The following is a 17728-nucleotide window of genomic DNA, read 5'->3' on the forward strand; positions in this document are numbered from 1 at the left end:
AAATTTTAAATTCACTTAAGACAGAGGAAGACTTGGAGCAGGCTCTCGAGGAGCAGAATGTACAATTGAACGCGAGGTAATTGACTTAAAATAAATATAATAGAACTAGATAAATATAATATAATAGAACTCATATAGTGATTTGAACTTTAGTGTTGAGCAGTGCGAAGGCGTAGGCAAGAGGAAGAGGGTGCGAGAGGATGAAGAAGAGGAGGGAGAGGGAACACAGAAGAAGCGAAAGATAGACGTCTCGAGCAGTATTCTTTGCACAAAGTGCAAAATGGAAATGCATAGTGACCAATAGCGACCGCGGACAGGCTGTTATCTGTTCATTGTGCGCTAGGGGCGAACAACTACTTGACACTCGGTCAAATTGCTTCGAGCGTCAAAAGGCAGAGGCCGAAAAAATGGTTACCTTTTTGAGTATCACTTTTCCACCCTTTCAGATCAACGACACCATTACATTATCTGTTCCCACTGTAGACCGTGGGCCTCTAGATTTTAATAACATATTTGGCGTTGTAACTGATAAAAAAAATGACGTATATCAAATTGGAACCAAGGATGGGATATTGAAAGGGTGGTTCCCCCGTACTGAAATTGCAAAATCGGGCACTAATCTTATTACCATGGCTGACATTCCCAAAAATGTTCTTCTTACTTTGAGGGAAGCTGCTGGGAAGCAATCTGCAAGTGGTGGACAGGGATACAAAAAATGCAATTGCAAAATCAGCTAAAAATCAGTGTCAGACAAATAGATGTGCTTGTTATAAAGCAAAAATCCTTTGCAGTTCTCGTTGTCACAGTAGCTCGTCTTGCATTAACAAATAGAAAGTGTAACAATAAATAAATTGACCTCAGGCATGAATTGACTATGTTATCCTGTATTAACAAATAGTAATGTAGTAATAATTGTGTAGTAAAGTATGTAACGGGTAGTAAAGTGTAGTACAATTTTATTTTATTAATCTTATCTTAGTATTTATTTATTTATTTATTATTTATTTATTTATTATTTATTTATTATTTATTTATTTTAATCACTTAATCTCGTTATGTTTTAATACTTTACATATAATATAAATTAATTTTATTTTATTTAAATGAGTTATACTTTATAAGATAATTATGCCTATGCGATTTTATTCTATTTATTTATACATTATATTATATTTATTCTTATCTATTGCAACCGCATTTTCTAATATATTTATGTTTCTCCTCTGTATACTAAAGGTTTATCCCGTAAATAAAGATTTATTATTATTAGTAAATAAATTGACAACGCATCGAGCCTCAAAACAAGCATTTCTCTAATCGCCTAAAGCGCGCCAGGCCGTTAGGCGAAAAGCCGACTTGTCCATGTCGTCTAAGAGGCTGAATTTTTCAAGCCATTGGACTATATCGTCGTCGATTAGCCTAACGGGCGGCATTTAGCTAAACGCCAAGGCTTTTAGCTAAATGGCTAATTTCGCTATCGGGCTACGACATACATACAAGGCATACTCTGAATCTAAATGTTGAATAAGTTGGCACTAACGTATGCCGTATCAAAAATTCTATCGAAAGAACCTAGTAACTTTAGCTGACAAGAAAAGACACCGAAACCTCGCACATCAGTTACGCTATTGTGGACTATAGAAATTCAATATTCACAATACAAAGTTGTTTAGTAGACTTAACATTTTGTACCTCTTGTGAGATCAGTTTATCAGGTGTTAGTTTGCAGTGGTCTCTTGAACGAGTAAGATTGCAGTCACCAAATTTTCAATTTTGAACAATTTTTCAACCACGTTGTGAATATGATATGTTAATCATATTTGTATCTTTTTCACATCTGTATTTACACCCCTGTCTTCTACATTGTCAGTTTTATTTTATTTACTTTATTATACTTTCTATTTTGCTTTACTTATATTAACACTATATATTATTTTATGTAATTTATATTATTAATATAATTATTGTTCTATATTATTTGTTATCACATATTTTCAATATTATTAGTCTACCACGTACATAAATACTTCTTTATAATATATAATTATATATATGTATAAATACTTCTTTATTTATAATAAGCCACTTGTACGGCTCTCTTTATTATTTCTAAAAAAATTTGTTTACAAAGTGTTCAGCTCACCATTTTAATATAGAGGGTCTACAAGTTAAATCGCACCTAAAACTACACAATAGTATGCATGGGTGCAAAAATGGTGGGGCATACGTTTCCCCATCGGCACCATCACGCATGCGTCGAGAAATTCCATGATCTCTGGATCTGGGTTCACTGATACCGACGGCGCCATTTGTTTGGACGCGCTGTCGAATCGCTTCATGTTGGAGTGGCTCTTCGCTCCGGAGTAAGAGGACCCCGGAGGGCTATGCTCGGTGGATGGCGCGACTATGAGCTGATTCCCGCAATCGGAGCCCCCGAGTATCATGCTACGAGGAATAATTACAATTATTTCGCGAACCGATAGCAACGTACGGCCGTCTCGTTTTAACGGTGTTTGAACGAGTCGCGTCTCATTCCGCGAGGAGGTGGTGTCGCGAACGTGCCAGGATGTCTCTAAGTGCCAGCGCGGAGAATCTGTCGTCCGAGGGACAAGTGAGTGAATCAACGTCCAATTAGCGACGCTGGGCTTTCCACGTGTGACTCATGCTCATCGCTGCCACACCTGTTTCTTTCATACCACAATCTCGTTTCGTGCGACCGTTTACTCCGACTTTACCATGGTATAACTTGTGCTTCGCACCGGGCTCGCATTACGTGAAAAATACTCCACTTTGTATAAGTTTTTATGTTTCGGAGCAAATTTCGTTACATCTTTGTCGAGCATGGTCTAATTTGTTCAAGTGTAGTAAATGTGGCTTTTAATGTTTTACATCGATATTGCATAATGAAAGGCACGCTATTGATTCCTTTTGTGTGCAATAATTAATTCAGTATCGAGCCTAACCATCTTCAACTCTTCGCTTAGCTTTGCTGTTCCTTCGTGGAGCCACTTCGTTGAATGGAGCAGCTTCGTAGAAATAAATTCCATTTCCTTAGCTGTATTTTTTTCATACAATTAATAGAGAAAAGTCCTCTATCGTGCGGTAGGATTCTAATATGAGATAGTAGGCTCCCAACGTCCAAATTCAATCGCAAATCTCTTTTCGCTACAATTACACGATCTAACAATCAGTTTTCCACTAAACAGATTTCACTCCAATGGCAAGACATTCATAGTGGAACCAACAGATGATTCCTATTAATTTTTCAGAAACTCCGCTATCTCATATTAGGAGCATATGCTATAATAACGGACTTTCCTCTGTATCGCAAACATTTGCACGATTTGTAATTCGCAATTTAAAAGATGTGCACCTTATACTGTTTACTGTCGAATTGGAAAAGCGAATGTACGTTCGATATTACTTTGTGCAGGTAATTGCCCGCGCGAAATTATTCTAACTCTAGTGTACACATTTCAATTCTGCAAATGCACCCTTACGCTGTACAAAGCCCGCGATTAACACAGTGGTGCGCAGAAAATTTTCTGTGGGTGTCGATATCCCATGCGACATGACGTACGTAACGTTTACAGAACAGCGAGAGGTGGAACATGTGTCTGGAACTGGCGCTGGAGGGCGAACGCCTGTGCAAGGCTGGCGACTGCAAGTCCGGGGTGGCGTTTTTCCAAGCGGCGATCCAGGCTGGCACGGACGATCTACGGATATTGAGCGCGATCTACAGCCAACTGGGCAACGCGTACTTCTACCTGGGTGACTATGTGAAAGCGATGCAGTATCACAAGCTGGACCTGACTCTCGCCAGGAATATGGGTGACAAACTGGGCGAGGCCAAGTCCAGCGGAAATCTGGGCAACACGCTGAAAGTTATGGGCAAGTTTGACGAAGCCATGATATGCTGCAAGAGACATCTAGAGATCTCCAGAGAGATCGGGGATAAGGTACTCGGAGCTCATTTATCGAAATAAGTTGAATATTTTGAGAAATAAGAATGAAAAATAAGTAAAGTACCAAAGTAACATAGAGTAAAAGATGAGAATATCCTTTTAAACATATGGTTGTACTTTCTACGAATTTATTGCGTGTCCGTTCCATGTTTCTCTCTGCTTTACTTAAATATTGTGCAATTTAGTTGACATTTTTAAATCTATAAATTAATATTGATTATGTGCAGCTTAGCGAAGGAAGAGCCCTGTATAATTTAGGAAACGTGTATCACGCTAAGGGCAAGCAAGCGGGTAGAATAGGACATCAGGATCCAGGAGAGTTTTCTGAGGATGTCCGACAGTGCTTGCAACAGGCTGTGCGCTATTATGAGTAAGATCTTGATTAATCCGTACCTGTTTGGCCATAATTAACTTTAACATTTATATTGTATAAGACTACCAATATCTTTCGCTTCTCTATAGAGAAAATTTAGAGCTTATGAGGGAACTGGAGGATTCTGCGGCTCAAGGCAGAGCATGCGGCAACTTGGGCAATACATTCTATTTGTTGGGCGATTTCCAACAGGCCATTTATTACCACAATGAACGTTTAAAAATCGCCAGAGAATTTGGCGACAAGCCGGCCGAGAGGAGAGCCAACAGCAATTTAGGAAACTCGCATATATTTCTGGGCGAGTTCGAGAAGGCAGCGCAACATTACAAGTAAATATTGTAATAACTTTGGCAAATTAATCGTGCATCTTTATAACTTTACGTACAATCTTAATCCAACTCTTTAACCCTTTGGGGACAATGAAGACACATACGCGTTCAGCGAAACCGTCTTCTAGGTTGATAGACTTACACAAGAGTTTGACGAACCTTTTTAGCTTTTGATAAACACAAAATTATCAATAGCTGCGGTGTGTATACGTATATTATATTCAGTTAGTAAACTAGATTTAATTTAATTTTGGCAAATATATCTCGATTACTCAGGTCATTATTTCTTTCGTCAATTTCTCAAGTAAGATTAATTTTAATTTATTTTGGAAGAAGAAGTAAATCAGCTCTGACTAGCTTGCAAAAGATTTTAGCTGCTGCTCGTTATTTATTAAAAAGTTATTAACAAATAAAATCCCAGATAGCCAGTGTGAGCACAAGTTGCTTTCATATTGCTAACAAAAATGTTAGGATCTTGCTATGTCGTCTATTGTGCTGTTGCTGGCTAGCATTGAGTACATGGCTGATGTAATAGATATAATACGTTTATATCTGTGCTGAAAATTGCAGAACAATGTGTGCTAAATCTTTGTTAACAGTATGCCTATTTGATGCGTTTTCTCTTCAGCTGTGCAACTTAAACTACGACAATATGTTAAATTATGCTGGCTGTAACTTAAATCACTCAAACATTGAATTCATATTCCTAGCGAAGAGCATCAGTTGCTGTCATTTTATTTCCATACATTGCTTGAGCATACTGGCTACCTGGGATAAGTTATACAAATGTTCGAATGCCGTAATTTGTGCCGGGTATGAACTCATTTTGCATTGTGCAGTTGATTATTGTTCCATTTTTAGGAGAACCTTAGTTCTTGCACAAGAGTTGGGAGACCGCGAGGTGGAGGCGCAAGCATGCTACTCTCTGGGAAACACGTATACTCTTCTACGCGATTACACGGCGGCTATCGAGTATCATTTGTGGCACTTGGATATAGCCCAGCAGCTGAAGGATCGCGTGGGCGAAGGGCGTGCCTGCTGGTCGCTGGGCAACGCGTACGCCGCGATGGGCAATCATCAGAAAGCATTGCACTATGCGAATCTGCATTTACACATCTCGAAAGAGCTGGAAGATCAAATGGGCCAGGCTACCGCGCAGATGAACGTTGATGATTTACAGAAAATCCTCGGTCTGGAAAAGAATCAGCAGGAGAGCAACAAGGAGAATCTAAACACGCAGAAATTGACTGCAAACGCGACGTCGAATGTTCCGACAACTATGCCCTGTAGATACAGGCTCAGACGACAGAGCATGGACAATCTCGATCTTATTAAGGTTTGCATTATTTTTCTTTCCCTGAGACTAGAATAATGAAGTCACAGCGAAAGAAAGAGCTGTACATACTGTGTAACATGCTGTAATTTATTTTCGCTTAATTCATTCTTTCCATCCGAAATGCAATTAATAATTTATATTAAACTTAAAGTTGAAATAAAATTATAATAAATGAACCGAAAAGTTATGTGGAAAGAATTGAAATTGTTTCATGAGGAATATATCGTTTAACACTAAATTAATTGACAACCGTTGCATTCAGCTCACACCCGACGCAAAGCAGAAAGATAAGTCGGAAATTGTGTTGGACAAAGACGACAATGTTGCGTCGCAACTTTCTCAAAAGGAGGAAGAGAACTTCTTCGATCTGCTGTCCCGGTTTCAGTCAGGCAGAATGGACGATCAACGTTGCGCGCTCAACACGAAGCGCAATCCAAAATACCGAACAATCACGCCGGAAGTAACAGATATGGACGACAAGTACGCGAAATATGTCTTCTCAATAGACGTTATTCACAGGCTTACTATGATAATGCATTATAGTTGTATCTAACATCTGACGATGTTGCTTTTAGGGACGGCGAGGATTTGCTGGAATTAATCGCCGGCATGCAAAGCAAACGGATGGACGAGCAACGAGTAACATTGCCCTATCTGCCGGGACTGAATACCAATCAGGACTCGGACGATTCCTTCATCGAAATGCTCGTCAGATGCCAGGTTTAGATTTAATTTAATGCACGGAAACTGTCATATTACTCATATTTACATTGTTTGGAACTTCTTCTCCTATCCAACGGAAAGGACACTTGATACGAAGGATAATGTGCCTGCTTTCAGAGTTCGCGTCTAGAGGACCAACGAAGTCCTCTACCAAGTGCATCAACATTGCAGGACGACGAAGAGGAGAGGGGCCGAAGAGCCAATGGAAAAACTAAATCAGGTTCCACCGTGCCCGAAGAGGACACATTAGACCTCTTCGCTCTAATCCAAAGACTTCAAGCTGGCCGGATGGAGGATCAAAGGGCTTCCGGACCCGGCAAGGCGTGTTAAACCCGCGAGACGGTGACTTAAGTCCTCACGATACCTTTCATTTGCTAAATTCTTTTATCATACGTATCCTCGATTACGTCAACGCCTTCGTTTACTCATCGCTGCAACTTTGCTTTCTTGATGGCTTAACAGAGAATGGTTGGTATTGTATTCGAACGGTCTGATTTGAAGAGGCAATGACTTGAATTACTTGGTTGTGAAGAACCAAGCACCGTGCCAGAGTGCGAAAACTTTTTTTTAGATGTTATGGAAAAGTCAATGATATTTCCAAGTTTCACCGAGTACTAGCGCTTCGTGTAAAAATGAATTATAGGTCTCTCTTAACTAGGATTGTCCAGAGTTCTAAACTGACATCTCGTTCCTACGCGCTCGCTTTCACACTAATAATTGAAGGAGAATACTTGCAACGACTTTGTATTAGTAATTTGCGTGTAGATCAAACTTAGTGACAACGAGAAAGTCACGTAAAAAGTAATTGTTTGCTGTCCTGTCGCTGAACATATGGAACTAACTGAAAGATTCTGCACAGACTCTACATTTAACTTACCATTACTTGAGATACTTACAATTAGAAAGTACTTAGAAGATGTATGCAGACCTCTGATATTAATAATTTGGAAAGCTATTTTCCCTCTTTCCCTGCAAGTGTGGAAATAGTTGAAGAAACGAACTCGTTTTTGCACTCAGGTCTTCGATTCCGTTCAGATAGACTTAATTATTCATTCGTGTAGACTGCCGCGTCTACAACGGTAAGTAATTGATACTCCATAATCGATATTCCGTAGTTTAGCGACTGCTAGAAGCCGGTTTTGTGAAAGCATTATGGAACAATGCAATACTGAGAACAACTTTTCAGTTGACCGTCTAGTAATAACGACTGCCGTTAGTTTCTGGCCACTTGATCAAATAAATTACCGTTGTGTAATACGAGCTATATTCGGTAAATAAATTATTTGCCAATCGTGAATAAGTCGCGAATGTTAAACGTAATGCGTTTGCGGGCCGACGACGGTCGTGATTTATGTGACATGCCAGTAACTAGCATCGGTTTTAGTATTATCAAGATTTTTACAATGCCTGCTTTACACGGGTCTAATAATTGCGCGTGCAAAACAGGTTTCCCGAACACTGCCAGTTTGAGGGCGTGAATTATTTTCGGACATTTGCGACAAACGCGGAGGGCCGAAAATAATTCACATTCACAAGAGATTGTAGGTTTATTATTTTATACACATATATATATTTTTCATGCGTACAACTTCGATTTACTTCCATCTCGATAAGGAGAAGCGGGATTATTTTTTTAAAGAATATATTACGCGTAGAGACGTTATACAGTGGATGAGAAAAGTATTCGCGCACCGCCGAGTTTCGCTATTAGTAGACCTCTTGATTGCTAAATAATAGACATTATAATAACACCAACAAATAAATTGTGCATTGTACGGAAAGAGTCAAAAAGTAAAGTGTCCTCATAATATTCTTTTGCGAAGTATAGAAGACGTTATACAGCATTTCTTTCGCTGCTTTGCAAAAATTTTCAATCACGATTGGAGTCGCATACGCGGCGCTTTTCTAAAACTTTTAGAAATTCACGCAAGATTTAGCTATTGTTATCGTCAATGTGTAGTCTAGATACCATAATAGCACAGTGCATTGGCTAAACATTGGCCCAGTACAACCAAATATTGAACCAATGTTTAACCAATGTCAATTTGGTCAATGCACTGTGCTACTAAGATAATGTCAATAGTATTTCGATTGCATTCTACGAGCAAATACACCTTACTTTTTGATTCTCTTTCACGTATGAGATACATATATATAGTTGCTGGGTCAAATATTTTTGAAGGATTTTAGATAGAGAGAAAGATAGTGGTATTTACAGGTCATGGTGCATGAATATTAGTTTTTGCTTGCTGTATGTTCAATAGAACGGAAACTTGTAGCGAATGTCAGTGCCAAAGATTCTCGATGCGTTAAAAAAAAGAAAAGAATCCGTTAAAGGGGGTAAGAGAGGAGCAAGCTTCTATCGACTGAATCTCTATCGCGTCGCTATCACACGAATTCTCTCCATAAAGGCTTATTGTCATTGTAAACGTACTGACGCGATCATCTCTAACATCGTATCTAACGTTATTTCAAATTGGCGAAATATTGAATAATAATTCATCTTGTTGTATTTATTCTCAGCGGTTAGAGAATTAGCTTCTTCCAGCGTATTTTCAATTTCAGAAATAATTACGAAACCTTGAAAAACTTCGTATTTGTTACGGTACCGAACGTCTGTTGCTTAGTTTAACGGGCTTTTATTTAAGAACTTAAAGTAGAGCTGATTAGCCGAATGTGAAGGACGCGTTTAGCGCCTCGTATGACCTAACGAACAAATATATGTATGCAATTGGGTAATTCCATGCCGATTGAAACGTCGACGTAGCGACGAGCCGAATTGCAACAACGTTGTCATTTAGGCGAACAAAAAAAGGGAAGATAATGTAAGAAATATAAGTCGACAACTGATTCAACAAGAGTGCAAGAGTAGTGATATATTAATTACCGAATCGAGATCGCTGAGTATCTTTTGCTATATGTATTGTTATGAAATTATAATTGCAAAAAGGATTGTACATACATGAATAGAGTTTTGATTTGATCAATCGGAAGAGGGGCGAAAACTATTACCTAATACTAAATGACAAATCACGCTGATCGTAGGACTTTCGCAGCTTTTCGTGAAATCTCTTGTTTTTACCATTATTTCCTAGGATATATTCTACATTATAATTACTTTACCTTAATCTTTTTTCTATATAACAACTATGCGTTATATACATTAGACATTAATGATATATGTTCTTCGTACTAATATGTACTTTTAGTTTCATGACCATCGAGAGATATAAGTACATTCCATTCTGTCCATATGATAGTATAATATATAAAGGATCAATAAAAAATGTATACTTTTTTCAAAATCAATATTCACAATTCGTCACCCCCTCTACAGGTCTCTTTATCCCTTGAAGATGCAGCTTACTGCAACTTTCTCTCTACTTTTCTAATATGTCGGAAAAGTCTAAAGGTTTTCTCGCTGCTGCGGCTAGTCGTTATCCTGACCCAAACGTCGCGTACGGATCGTGGCCGGAGTGGAAGGACGCCGATCTGAACAACGAGAAATGGGAAATTCCCAAGGACGGCCCCGATGGATCATTCCTGGATGCAGAGCATGTCGTAATGCCACGGTCCTTAGAACCTGATCGCTGGATACGAGCAAAGGATTTGAAGCACTTGACTGTACTGCCACTGTTTTAATCGTGTATTTCAGATAACCGATATTAATTCTTTAACATGCTATAAGCTCCAAATTAAGCTCCAACAATTACACGCGCGATTTATGCTGCCTCAATATACTGTCTCGACATGAATATGGAAATACCGTCTTCAGGCTCCACCAACAGTATACATTACGCCGGTGGAATATCCTGATTTGGTTACGAACAATAAGCATTTGCTGCACAGCGAGGTACTTTCTTAGCTTTCAGCGTAAAATTTCTTCGACGATTTGTAAAAATTGTTGCGAAATAATAAGAGCAATGACGATACAATGGTGATTTCCAGTTCGTGAGATGGTTTGTGTCTGCGCTGGTAAACCTGCAATATTGCGGTCGGGAGGGTTTGGAAATCAGCGGGGAGGGTTCGAATTTTGTGTGGGCCGGTCGTCATAGTCCCTGGTACGGTTGGATGCACGTGTATTCCATGAACAAAGCTGGGAAAGGCGTCCAGCATCGACCCACGATAAATCCAAACGGTGGCTATGGTGACATTCAGCGCGCAATATTTTTGACGATTTACATGGACAATTTTTTTATTCTTTGTGCACATTGTTGAATCACAGATTAAAAAATGGACAATAATTTCTTCACAATTAAAATCAATCTGTCATCTTATGCGTGGCTAAAAGTTCAATCATCGCGGTCCTAATCAACGCATCAGATTGGCAATTTGAATACCTTTTAGGAAAGTATGTGGTAAGATTACACTGCATGGGATGCTGGCGCCGAATCCTGGTGGACGACATGATTCCCGTGGATAAAAGTGACAGGCCTCTTTTACCGTGCACGTCCAACAACTACGAACTATGGCCGATGCTTCTCGCCAAAGCGTTGCTCAAGATTGCTGCGATATCTTGGAGCAGACGCCGCGAGATCGTCGACTTCCATCCGATCGCTTGCCTGACAGGTGGACATTATATCCACCTCTTTTATTCTATGACTCTGTTTTCTGCAAAGTAATGCACTTGCTTTAGAGAAAATCTCTTTTTTTAAACTTTATTAATTTCCAACGGCTTGTCTCGAAATTTACTATCTGCTGTGAACAAATTAATAAGTCACCATGACTGATCCCGCTAATGTGGCACGAGAAATGATTTTGTATTAATATAAGTTTTAATAATAACAGGCTGGACGTGTTTGACAATGAACGTCGCGCATCTGTCGTTGCGGGACAAGTGGGACTTCCTAGCGAGATATTCGGAACATTTCGAGTGGACATCGCAAACCGCACACAATTTCGTTCCAGGTGCGTCCATCGAACGTATGCGTTCATGATAATCTAATAGACGTTTCTTCGGTCACGGCGTCACGTTATTCCCGTCTGTATCTCCGAGTAGACAGCTCCGCGAATACGACCGGTGAAACACGGATACCTGGGGAAACCCCGCAGCCGTTCGCCACCGAGCTTGAGGAACCTCAACCGATCGCGTTGTTCCTCTTCTTGGGCGACATGCGAGCACTCGGGAGCGACGCGGTGCCCGGCTTGTCGCCCTGCTGGGATCACATGGTCCACGTTGTCCAATCGCGCAACATTCCTCTGGATCCAAAAGACGTAAGAATCACGTCTCAATTCAATTGCGTGGACACAAAGGGAAATCTCGGGAGAAATAGAGCTCCAAGTAGCACAAAAGTCTAAAGCGCACACGAAGACGGTCGCAAGAATATTAAAAGTGTTGAGATATCTCTTCAATATTTCTGTGACATTTTTAGATTCCTGTCTTTGGCCCGATTGTAACTGACTTAAATTACCTTCCAAGGTAAAGCCGCCGTTAGCGAAGTGGAAGTTTCATCGCTGGCTAAAATGGGCTGTTTCACGAAATGCGATCGATCCTGCGGACTATTTCGTTCCGATTCGTTACTTGAGGGTGATCAGTCCTCTCAAGGAGTGCAACGAGAGCGTTGCTCGCGATAAAAGTGACGTTGCAGGAAACTTGATCTCTTCGAGCGAGATCGAGCGGTCCGATAATTTTGCTCAGAGAAGAACAAGATCTCAGAGAATATCTGACTTGCCCGCCATATCGAAAGAAGAAGCAACGGAAAGTGTCAATCAATGGATCGACTTCAATAAGATGGCTTCGTACGTAACGGAGGTGCATCTGTTCTATAAGCTGGAGTACTTCCAGTGCTCGATTGGAGTAACAGGCGACGTATTAAAGACAGCCAGTGAGAACCAGAAAGCGGAAGCAACGAGGGCCGCTTCAAAGGAGACCGGAAAAGAGAAAGCAGGTACTTCGGCCTTTAAGCAGACTTCAGAGCAGTATATGCTCTCAATTAAAAAATAAAATATCCATATTCTTCTTACCATAGCTTATAGAATTTTTGTTTCAAAGCACTTACATTCAAGTGCTTTGAAACATGTTAATATGTAATGCTAGTACACTGATGATTAATGCCAGAAATAGCTTGAGTTCTTTTGCTATAAATAAAATGACACACCATGAGATTCCAATCCAGTCATTTCAATTTATTTTTTATTAAAAAATTTGCAGACACTTACAATAGTATCGGCAAGATTCTGAAATCCAGATTCAAGCCTCTGTATCTGTTCTGCGATTCTCCGAGGAAGAAGTTCTTCTTGGTTAGTCTCTACGCCGCATTGAAGAAGAAGAATACCGATTTGCGCGAAAGGGACTGTTTAATTCTGGAACAATACAACTGGTTTCTCGTACCGGAGCCGTCAGATCAATCAATAGCTATTTCCACAGCCGGCAACAAGTCGACCATTATGGAGCTGGAAGCTGGCAGGCAACTTCTGCGGATTCACAGCCGCTCGGACTCCGGTCTAACGATCATTTCTTCGAACACGGATTTCCGTCTTGGAGATCGAGCAACTGTGCAACGGCTGATGACCTCGGAATCCGGCAGGACCGAGCAAACGTCGAAAATAATCAGCGACAACCTCTGCAGAGCTTATCGATCGTTTGGAACAAAGGATTATCCAGCAATGCTGGAAAATTTTTATCGAAGCTACATGCCCAGCTTGCAGTTTATTCCGTCAAGAGAAAATAAAAATTTTCGAACGCTAATACACAATTCCTTCATGGAAGAACAAATTCGATTGGTCAAGGAGACTGTTCCCGACGAAGAAGTCGAAGACACTCTTCACGCTTTGAGGGTATTTTTTTTAAATCCGCATATTAGATCAGAATACCTTGATTTATTGACAAATCAGAAGACTATTCGTGACCGTACGATAAAGGAAACTTCAAAAATATGGTTCGACATATCACGCAACAGTGAAGAAGTTTTCGATCAAGCAGCGACGACGATTCAATCCTTCCTCAAAATGGTTATCATAAAGGGATATAAGCAACTTCATAATCCTGATCACGTTCTGTACACGCAGACTCGAGAACGGCTCCTGAAGATATCCGATCTATTCGACTTATCCCTCGCAAGTCGGTTACTGAGGAACGTCATCAATCGCCATAGTAGCCTGCGCGATCTGTATCCTTGTTCCAAAGACTTCATACACGTTTTGAATATTCAGGAGTGCAGAGAAGTTCTGAGAAACGTCAGGCACGAACAGTGGTTCCCGATTGTCAGACTCGTCGTTAATCCCAAACCCGGGGAGACGGTTCTCGCGGCCTTTGAGTTGCTGATCGATCTCCCTCGTTTCGCGCTGCGTGTCTTCAACAACCGAGATGGACGCGAGTTGACGCGTCGCGTGAACCATGTGATTCCGGCTTATTACGAGCATCTTCCGGATGGTTACACGGTGTTTGCTTACGGCTGGAGCGACAGGCAGCACTTTAAAGAGCTCGATTGGACGATTCGCGTGGTCACTATGAAAGGTGACCCAATGTTTCATCAATTGGGCGAACAGCGGCCTTTGTCCTTGGAGACCAAACCACCCAGACTGACGGTCGACGAGTTAGTCGGTACATACATCCCGAACGCGAGAAGTTGTATCTCGCGGTGGACACTGCGAACAGCTGTGGAGAGAAGCATCGTTTCGATAAGATTAACAGCTTCCTACAATCTGACGGAGATCAACGTAAAAGTTCTCGATGAAGATGACAATATTTTGGTTGACGTGGACGGTGGTTCGACGGTCTTGTTACCCTTGGTGATCTTGAGGAGCGCCGCCGTAAATGCTAAAGCGTACAAGACTGAAAATGAGAATCCAGAAATTAATAAAGAGTTAAAAATGTCAGAGAAGAGAAAAAGTTTGTATTACATAGAGGCTTTTGTGCTCAACAACAGTTGGCCCCTCACAGATGTCGAGTGGACAGTCGCGGGCCAAGCAAAGGTGAAGAGTGCGAGAGATGTCACAGCGAAGACACAATCTGGGAAAGCATCATCGAGTTCTGGCTTGTCAATGAAAAAGGACACGAAACAGTTTGCGAATGAAAGACAAGCTTTGGAACCGCCATATTGGATTCTCCAGATTGTCACTGATGCTCGGGACGCTGTAGAGGTACGTACATATAGTTTGTTCCACTTTAACCAAGGAAATCATGTCACATTGTTTAAACGTAGTAATTTATTTACAAATTAAGAATTAATATGTTCTGCGACACTAGATCCTAAACTCTTGATTTTTCCTGAAACCTCTCATATTTTTTATTTTTTATTTTTTTTTAGAAGATTGGTTTCTATAAGAAAACACATGTTCGTTTGTTTTTTATCAAAATGTATGCATTAGATCTGCGAGGACAAAAGCAGAGAGCAAGAAATTGTACTTCTGAAAGAGTCCTGGTGGTCGAAGGATCCAAATCGACTCGAATGTGGAAAGAACTTGCGAGAAGCTTTTCTCAATGCGCACGTCTCGAAAACAGAACCTGATGCGTCGTCGAATAGGAACAAGATACAGCTGAAATTAATAGAGGACGAAGACACAGCGTTTTGTCTGTCGCACACAAGGCAATATAGAACCTTGAAACCACCAGAATCTCACCGTCTATCTGCTCTGGACCTAACGAGATACATGAGACGAGACGAGATCGCGAAGCGTCGTTGGATAAAGACGAAAAGCGACGATGAAATATTCAAGAATCAACATACCGCCAGTATCGTCGACAGTCAAACGAATTATTCCGGTTACTTGGAGAACTTGAGTGCACTAATGAACAAGCAACTGCAGAGGTACGTTAAGCGCCTCGAGAAGAAGGAGGAGAATTTCCGGCAGAGAAGAACTCTCGTGGGCGCTGCTTGCGAAACGAGAAAGAATTATATTGATAGTTTGATAATCGAGAAAGCGAAAAATAAGACAAAAAGGAAAAAGAATTGAGAAGATCCCGTCTTATAAAATGATACGATAATTGGTCGATTACATTTACGAGCACTGTGATTTACTAATTATACACCCGCAAATGACTAAGGTCTTAAAAAATTTTAATAACATAAGCTGTATCGAATTAATGAATAAATATAAGATAAATTAAATTACCGGCTGTTATAGCAAGCAGAAACGCGCAACTTGCCGGCGAGAGCCGAACGAAGTGATATTTCAGTAGCTGCTACGTCGAGAGCGCTGTTCACTTGAGAGGCACACTCGCTTCGCGTTGATGACTGTCCAGGATCCACCTTTTAATGACGCCTATCTGGCCGTCCAAGAAAGAAGTAACGGCGATTCGTCCCGCCCATTTTTCATCCGGGACCAGTCCACGCGGTCTAGCAGGATTATTATGAAACTGCGAGAGGAGACGTCTACGAGAGAGGGTGATCCAAGACGTACAGTGGACACGATAAACGGTCTCGAGTACTGGCAACGTATTTATCCACCATAAAATTTCCCATTGGTTCTGGTGAATCAACAAACAAACCCACTTTCGATTTCAGCCTCAAATTGAATGCTAAATTTTGATCTTAATTTCGATTCCCACTGTGAACTACATTGTTAACATTATTTTCAAGATCTACTTCAATCTAATTGCGATCTGAGTTTCAATTTTTGTCCCATTGTCAGTTTGATTATATTTTTTTACGTTTCAGCGAAGTCGCGCCTTCGGCTTGGTACAATTCTTCAGTTCGAATCAGTTTGAGTTTTATCACTTCTCGATTCGAATATTGCGACCAATCGAGCCCGTCTATTGTACACGCTATACGCTGTAGTAGCTTACACGCTGATTGCAGGTGCAGCTGCTACTGCATTCAGGATCGGCGTCAGCCCAGCTAGTAATCACTGTCGATCATGTTTGTGTTAGGCGATCTTGTCTGTCGCGCAGCGAATTACAATTACGGCGTATCGCTGCATCACGCACAAGTGCGTATGTACTCGCGTTGAATACTGTATTCTGGGTATTTAACCTGAGAACACATAACTTGAGAACCGATTTGATTCCGCTGTTTCAAGCGCCGTGGAACTATTTCGAAAATTAGAATAAGAGATTATTTAAACGAACCAGTATAATGCAGTAAATAAGAAATATGACAATAAGTATATTGATAAAGGAATTAACATTTGTCACTAAAATGTGGGACAATTATGGGCAATACATACGTAACAAAAATAGTACATATATTTAGAAATATTTTATAACAGAAAGCTAAAAATTCTTCCAGCATAAATGGAGAACGATCCTCTAATATAAGATAGGCTTCTAATACGAGATAGCGGAGTTGCGGGTAAATTAACAGGCATTATCTGTTGGTTCCATCATGAATTTATTGTCCGTGGAGTGAAATCTGTTTAGTGGAAAATTCATTGTTAGATCGTATAATCGTCGTGAAAAAAAGATTTGCGATTGAGTTTGGGCGTTGAAAACGTGCAATATTGCATCAACGTTACGAAATGTATATTCAACGTTGAAAAGATATTGCAAAAACGTCTAATGCCCGCTGAATTGTAATGCCTTGTAAACGTTACGATTCAACATTCAGAAAACATTGTTAAATTATATCGAGTTAACATTGGTCGCGTTTAGCAGAGTATTTTCTACAACTGTTGAAAGTGCTGAAATTGAATTATTCCACTAAAATAATAATCCAATCTATAGCTCAGAAAATCTTTGACCGTTGCAAAAATATTTTATATATACATATCATAATTATATATTTTTTAAGTACCTATTTGAGTGTCAAAAAATAATAATTTGTTCAAGATCGTTTTAACGTTGCAGCAATATAAAGAATTAATGTACAAATCTAGATTTAACGTAGAAGAGATATTTATACTTCAACGTTCAACATTGCAACGTTTCAGCAACATTATTTGAACTTTCTGTGCTGTACGGGTATCGTGTATTGCTGATCGAGCGGCTGAATCCACGTGGGTGCTGCACGCACCCATCGCCCTGCGAGAGACGGCCTCGCTGGCGACAGTTCTCGTCGATGCAGAATGCGTGGATGAGGAGGCGGATTTTACCACGCGGTTCTCTCGCGTTTTATCGGGCATC

General features: G+C 40.4%; 3 protein-coding genes across 6 annotated transcripts in view; all 3 read left to right on the forward strand.

Moving 5' to 3' along the window:
• The window catches only part of LOC105567432 (KRAB-A domain-containing protein 2-like), a 1884-nt gene extending 1561 nt beyond the window's left edge, over positions 1 to 323 (forward strand). The window contains exons 3-4 of the mRNA XM_012022299.1: positions 1 to 76; positions 154 to 323. Coding sequence (XP_011877689.1) covers positions 1 to 76; positions 154 to 304 — 227 coding nt within the window. The 3' untranslated portion in view covers positions 305 to 323. The remainder of the gene's footprint in view (positions 77 to 153) is intronic.
• A 2008-nt stretch (positions 324 to 2331) lies between these two features.
• LOC105567433 (G-protein-signaling modulator 2) lies at positions 2332 to 10031 on the forward strand. Of its 4 annotated transcripts, none has more exons than XM_012022300.1 (8): positions 2332 to 2611; positions 3594 to 3959; positions 4193 to 4335; positions 4428 to 4667; positions 5529 to 6003; positions 6266 to 6483; positions 6579 to 6723; positions 6844 to 10031. In XM_012022300.1, exons 1-8 carry the CDS (start codon positions 2567 to 2569, stop codon positions 7054 to 7056), a joined length of 1845 nt encoding a protein of 614 aa, XP_011877690.1. In that variant the 5' UTR covers positions 2332 to 2566; the 3' UTR covers positions 7057 to 10031. The 4 variants fall into 4 exon arrangements, with proteins under 4 accessions (XP_011877690.1, XP_011877692.1, XP_011877693.1 ...); XM_012022302.1 differs by lacking the exon at positions 2332 to 2611 and adding an exon at positions 2653 to 2739; XM_012022303.1 differs by lacking the exon at positions 2332 to 2611 and adding an exon at positions 2759 to 2792.
• Positions 10032 to 12802: 2771 nt separating this feature from the next.
• Positions 12803 to 16964, forward strand: LOC105567532. Its single transcript, XM_012022466.1, has 2 exons — positions 12803 to 14808; positions 15037 to 16964. Exons 1-2 carry the CDS (start codon positions 12826 to 12828, stop codon positions 15619 to 15621), a joined length of 2568 nt encoding a protein of 855 aa, XP_011877856.1. The 5' UTR covers positions 12803 to 12825; the 3' UTR covers positions 15622 to 16964.
• The last annotated feature ends 764 nt before the right edge of the window (positions 16965 to 17728 follow it).

The sequence above is a fragment of the Vollenhovia emeryi genome, unplaced genomic scaffold (assembly GCF_000949405.1).
Source record: "Vollenhovia emeryi isolate VEMERY1.0 unplaced genomic scaffold, V.emery_V1.0 DF939137.1, whole genome shotgun sequence".
In the NCBI taxonomy this organism is placed as follows: Eukaryota; Metazoa; Arthropoda; class Insecta; order Hymenoptera; family Formicidae; genus Vollenhovia; species Vollenhovia emeryi.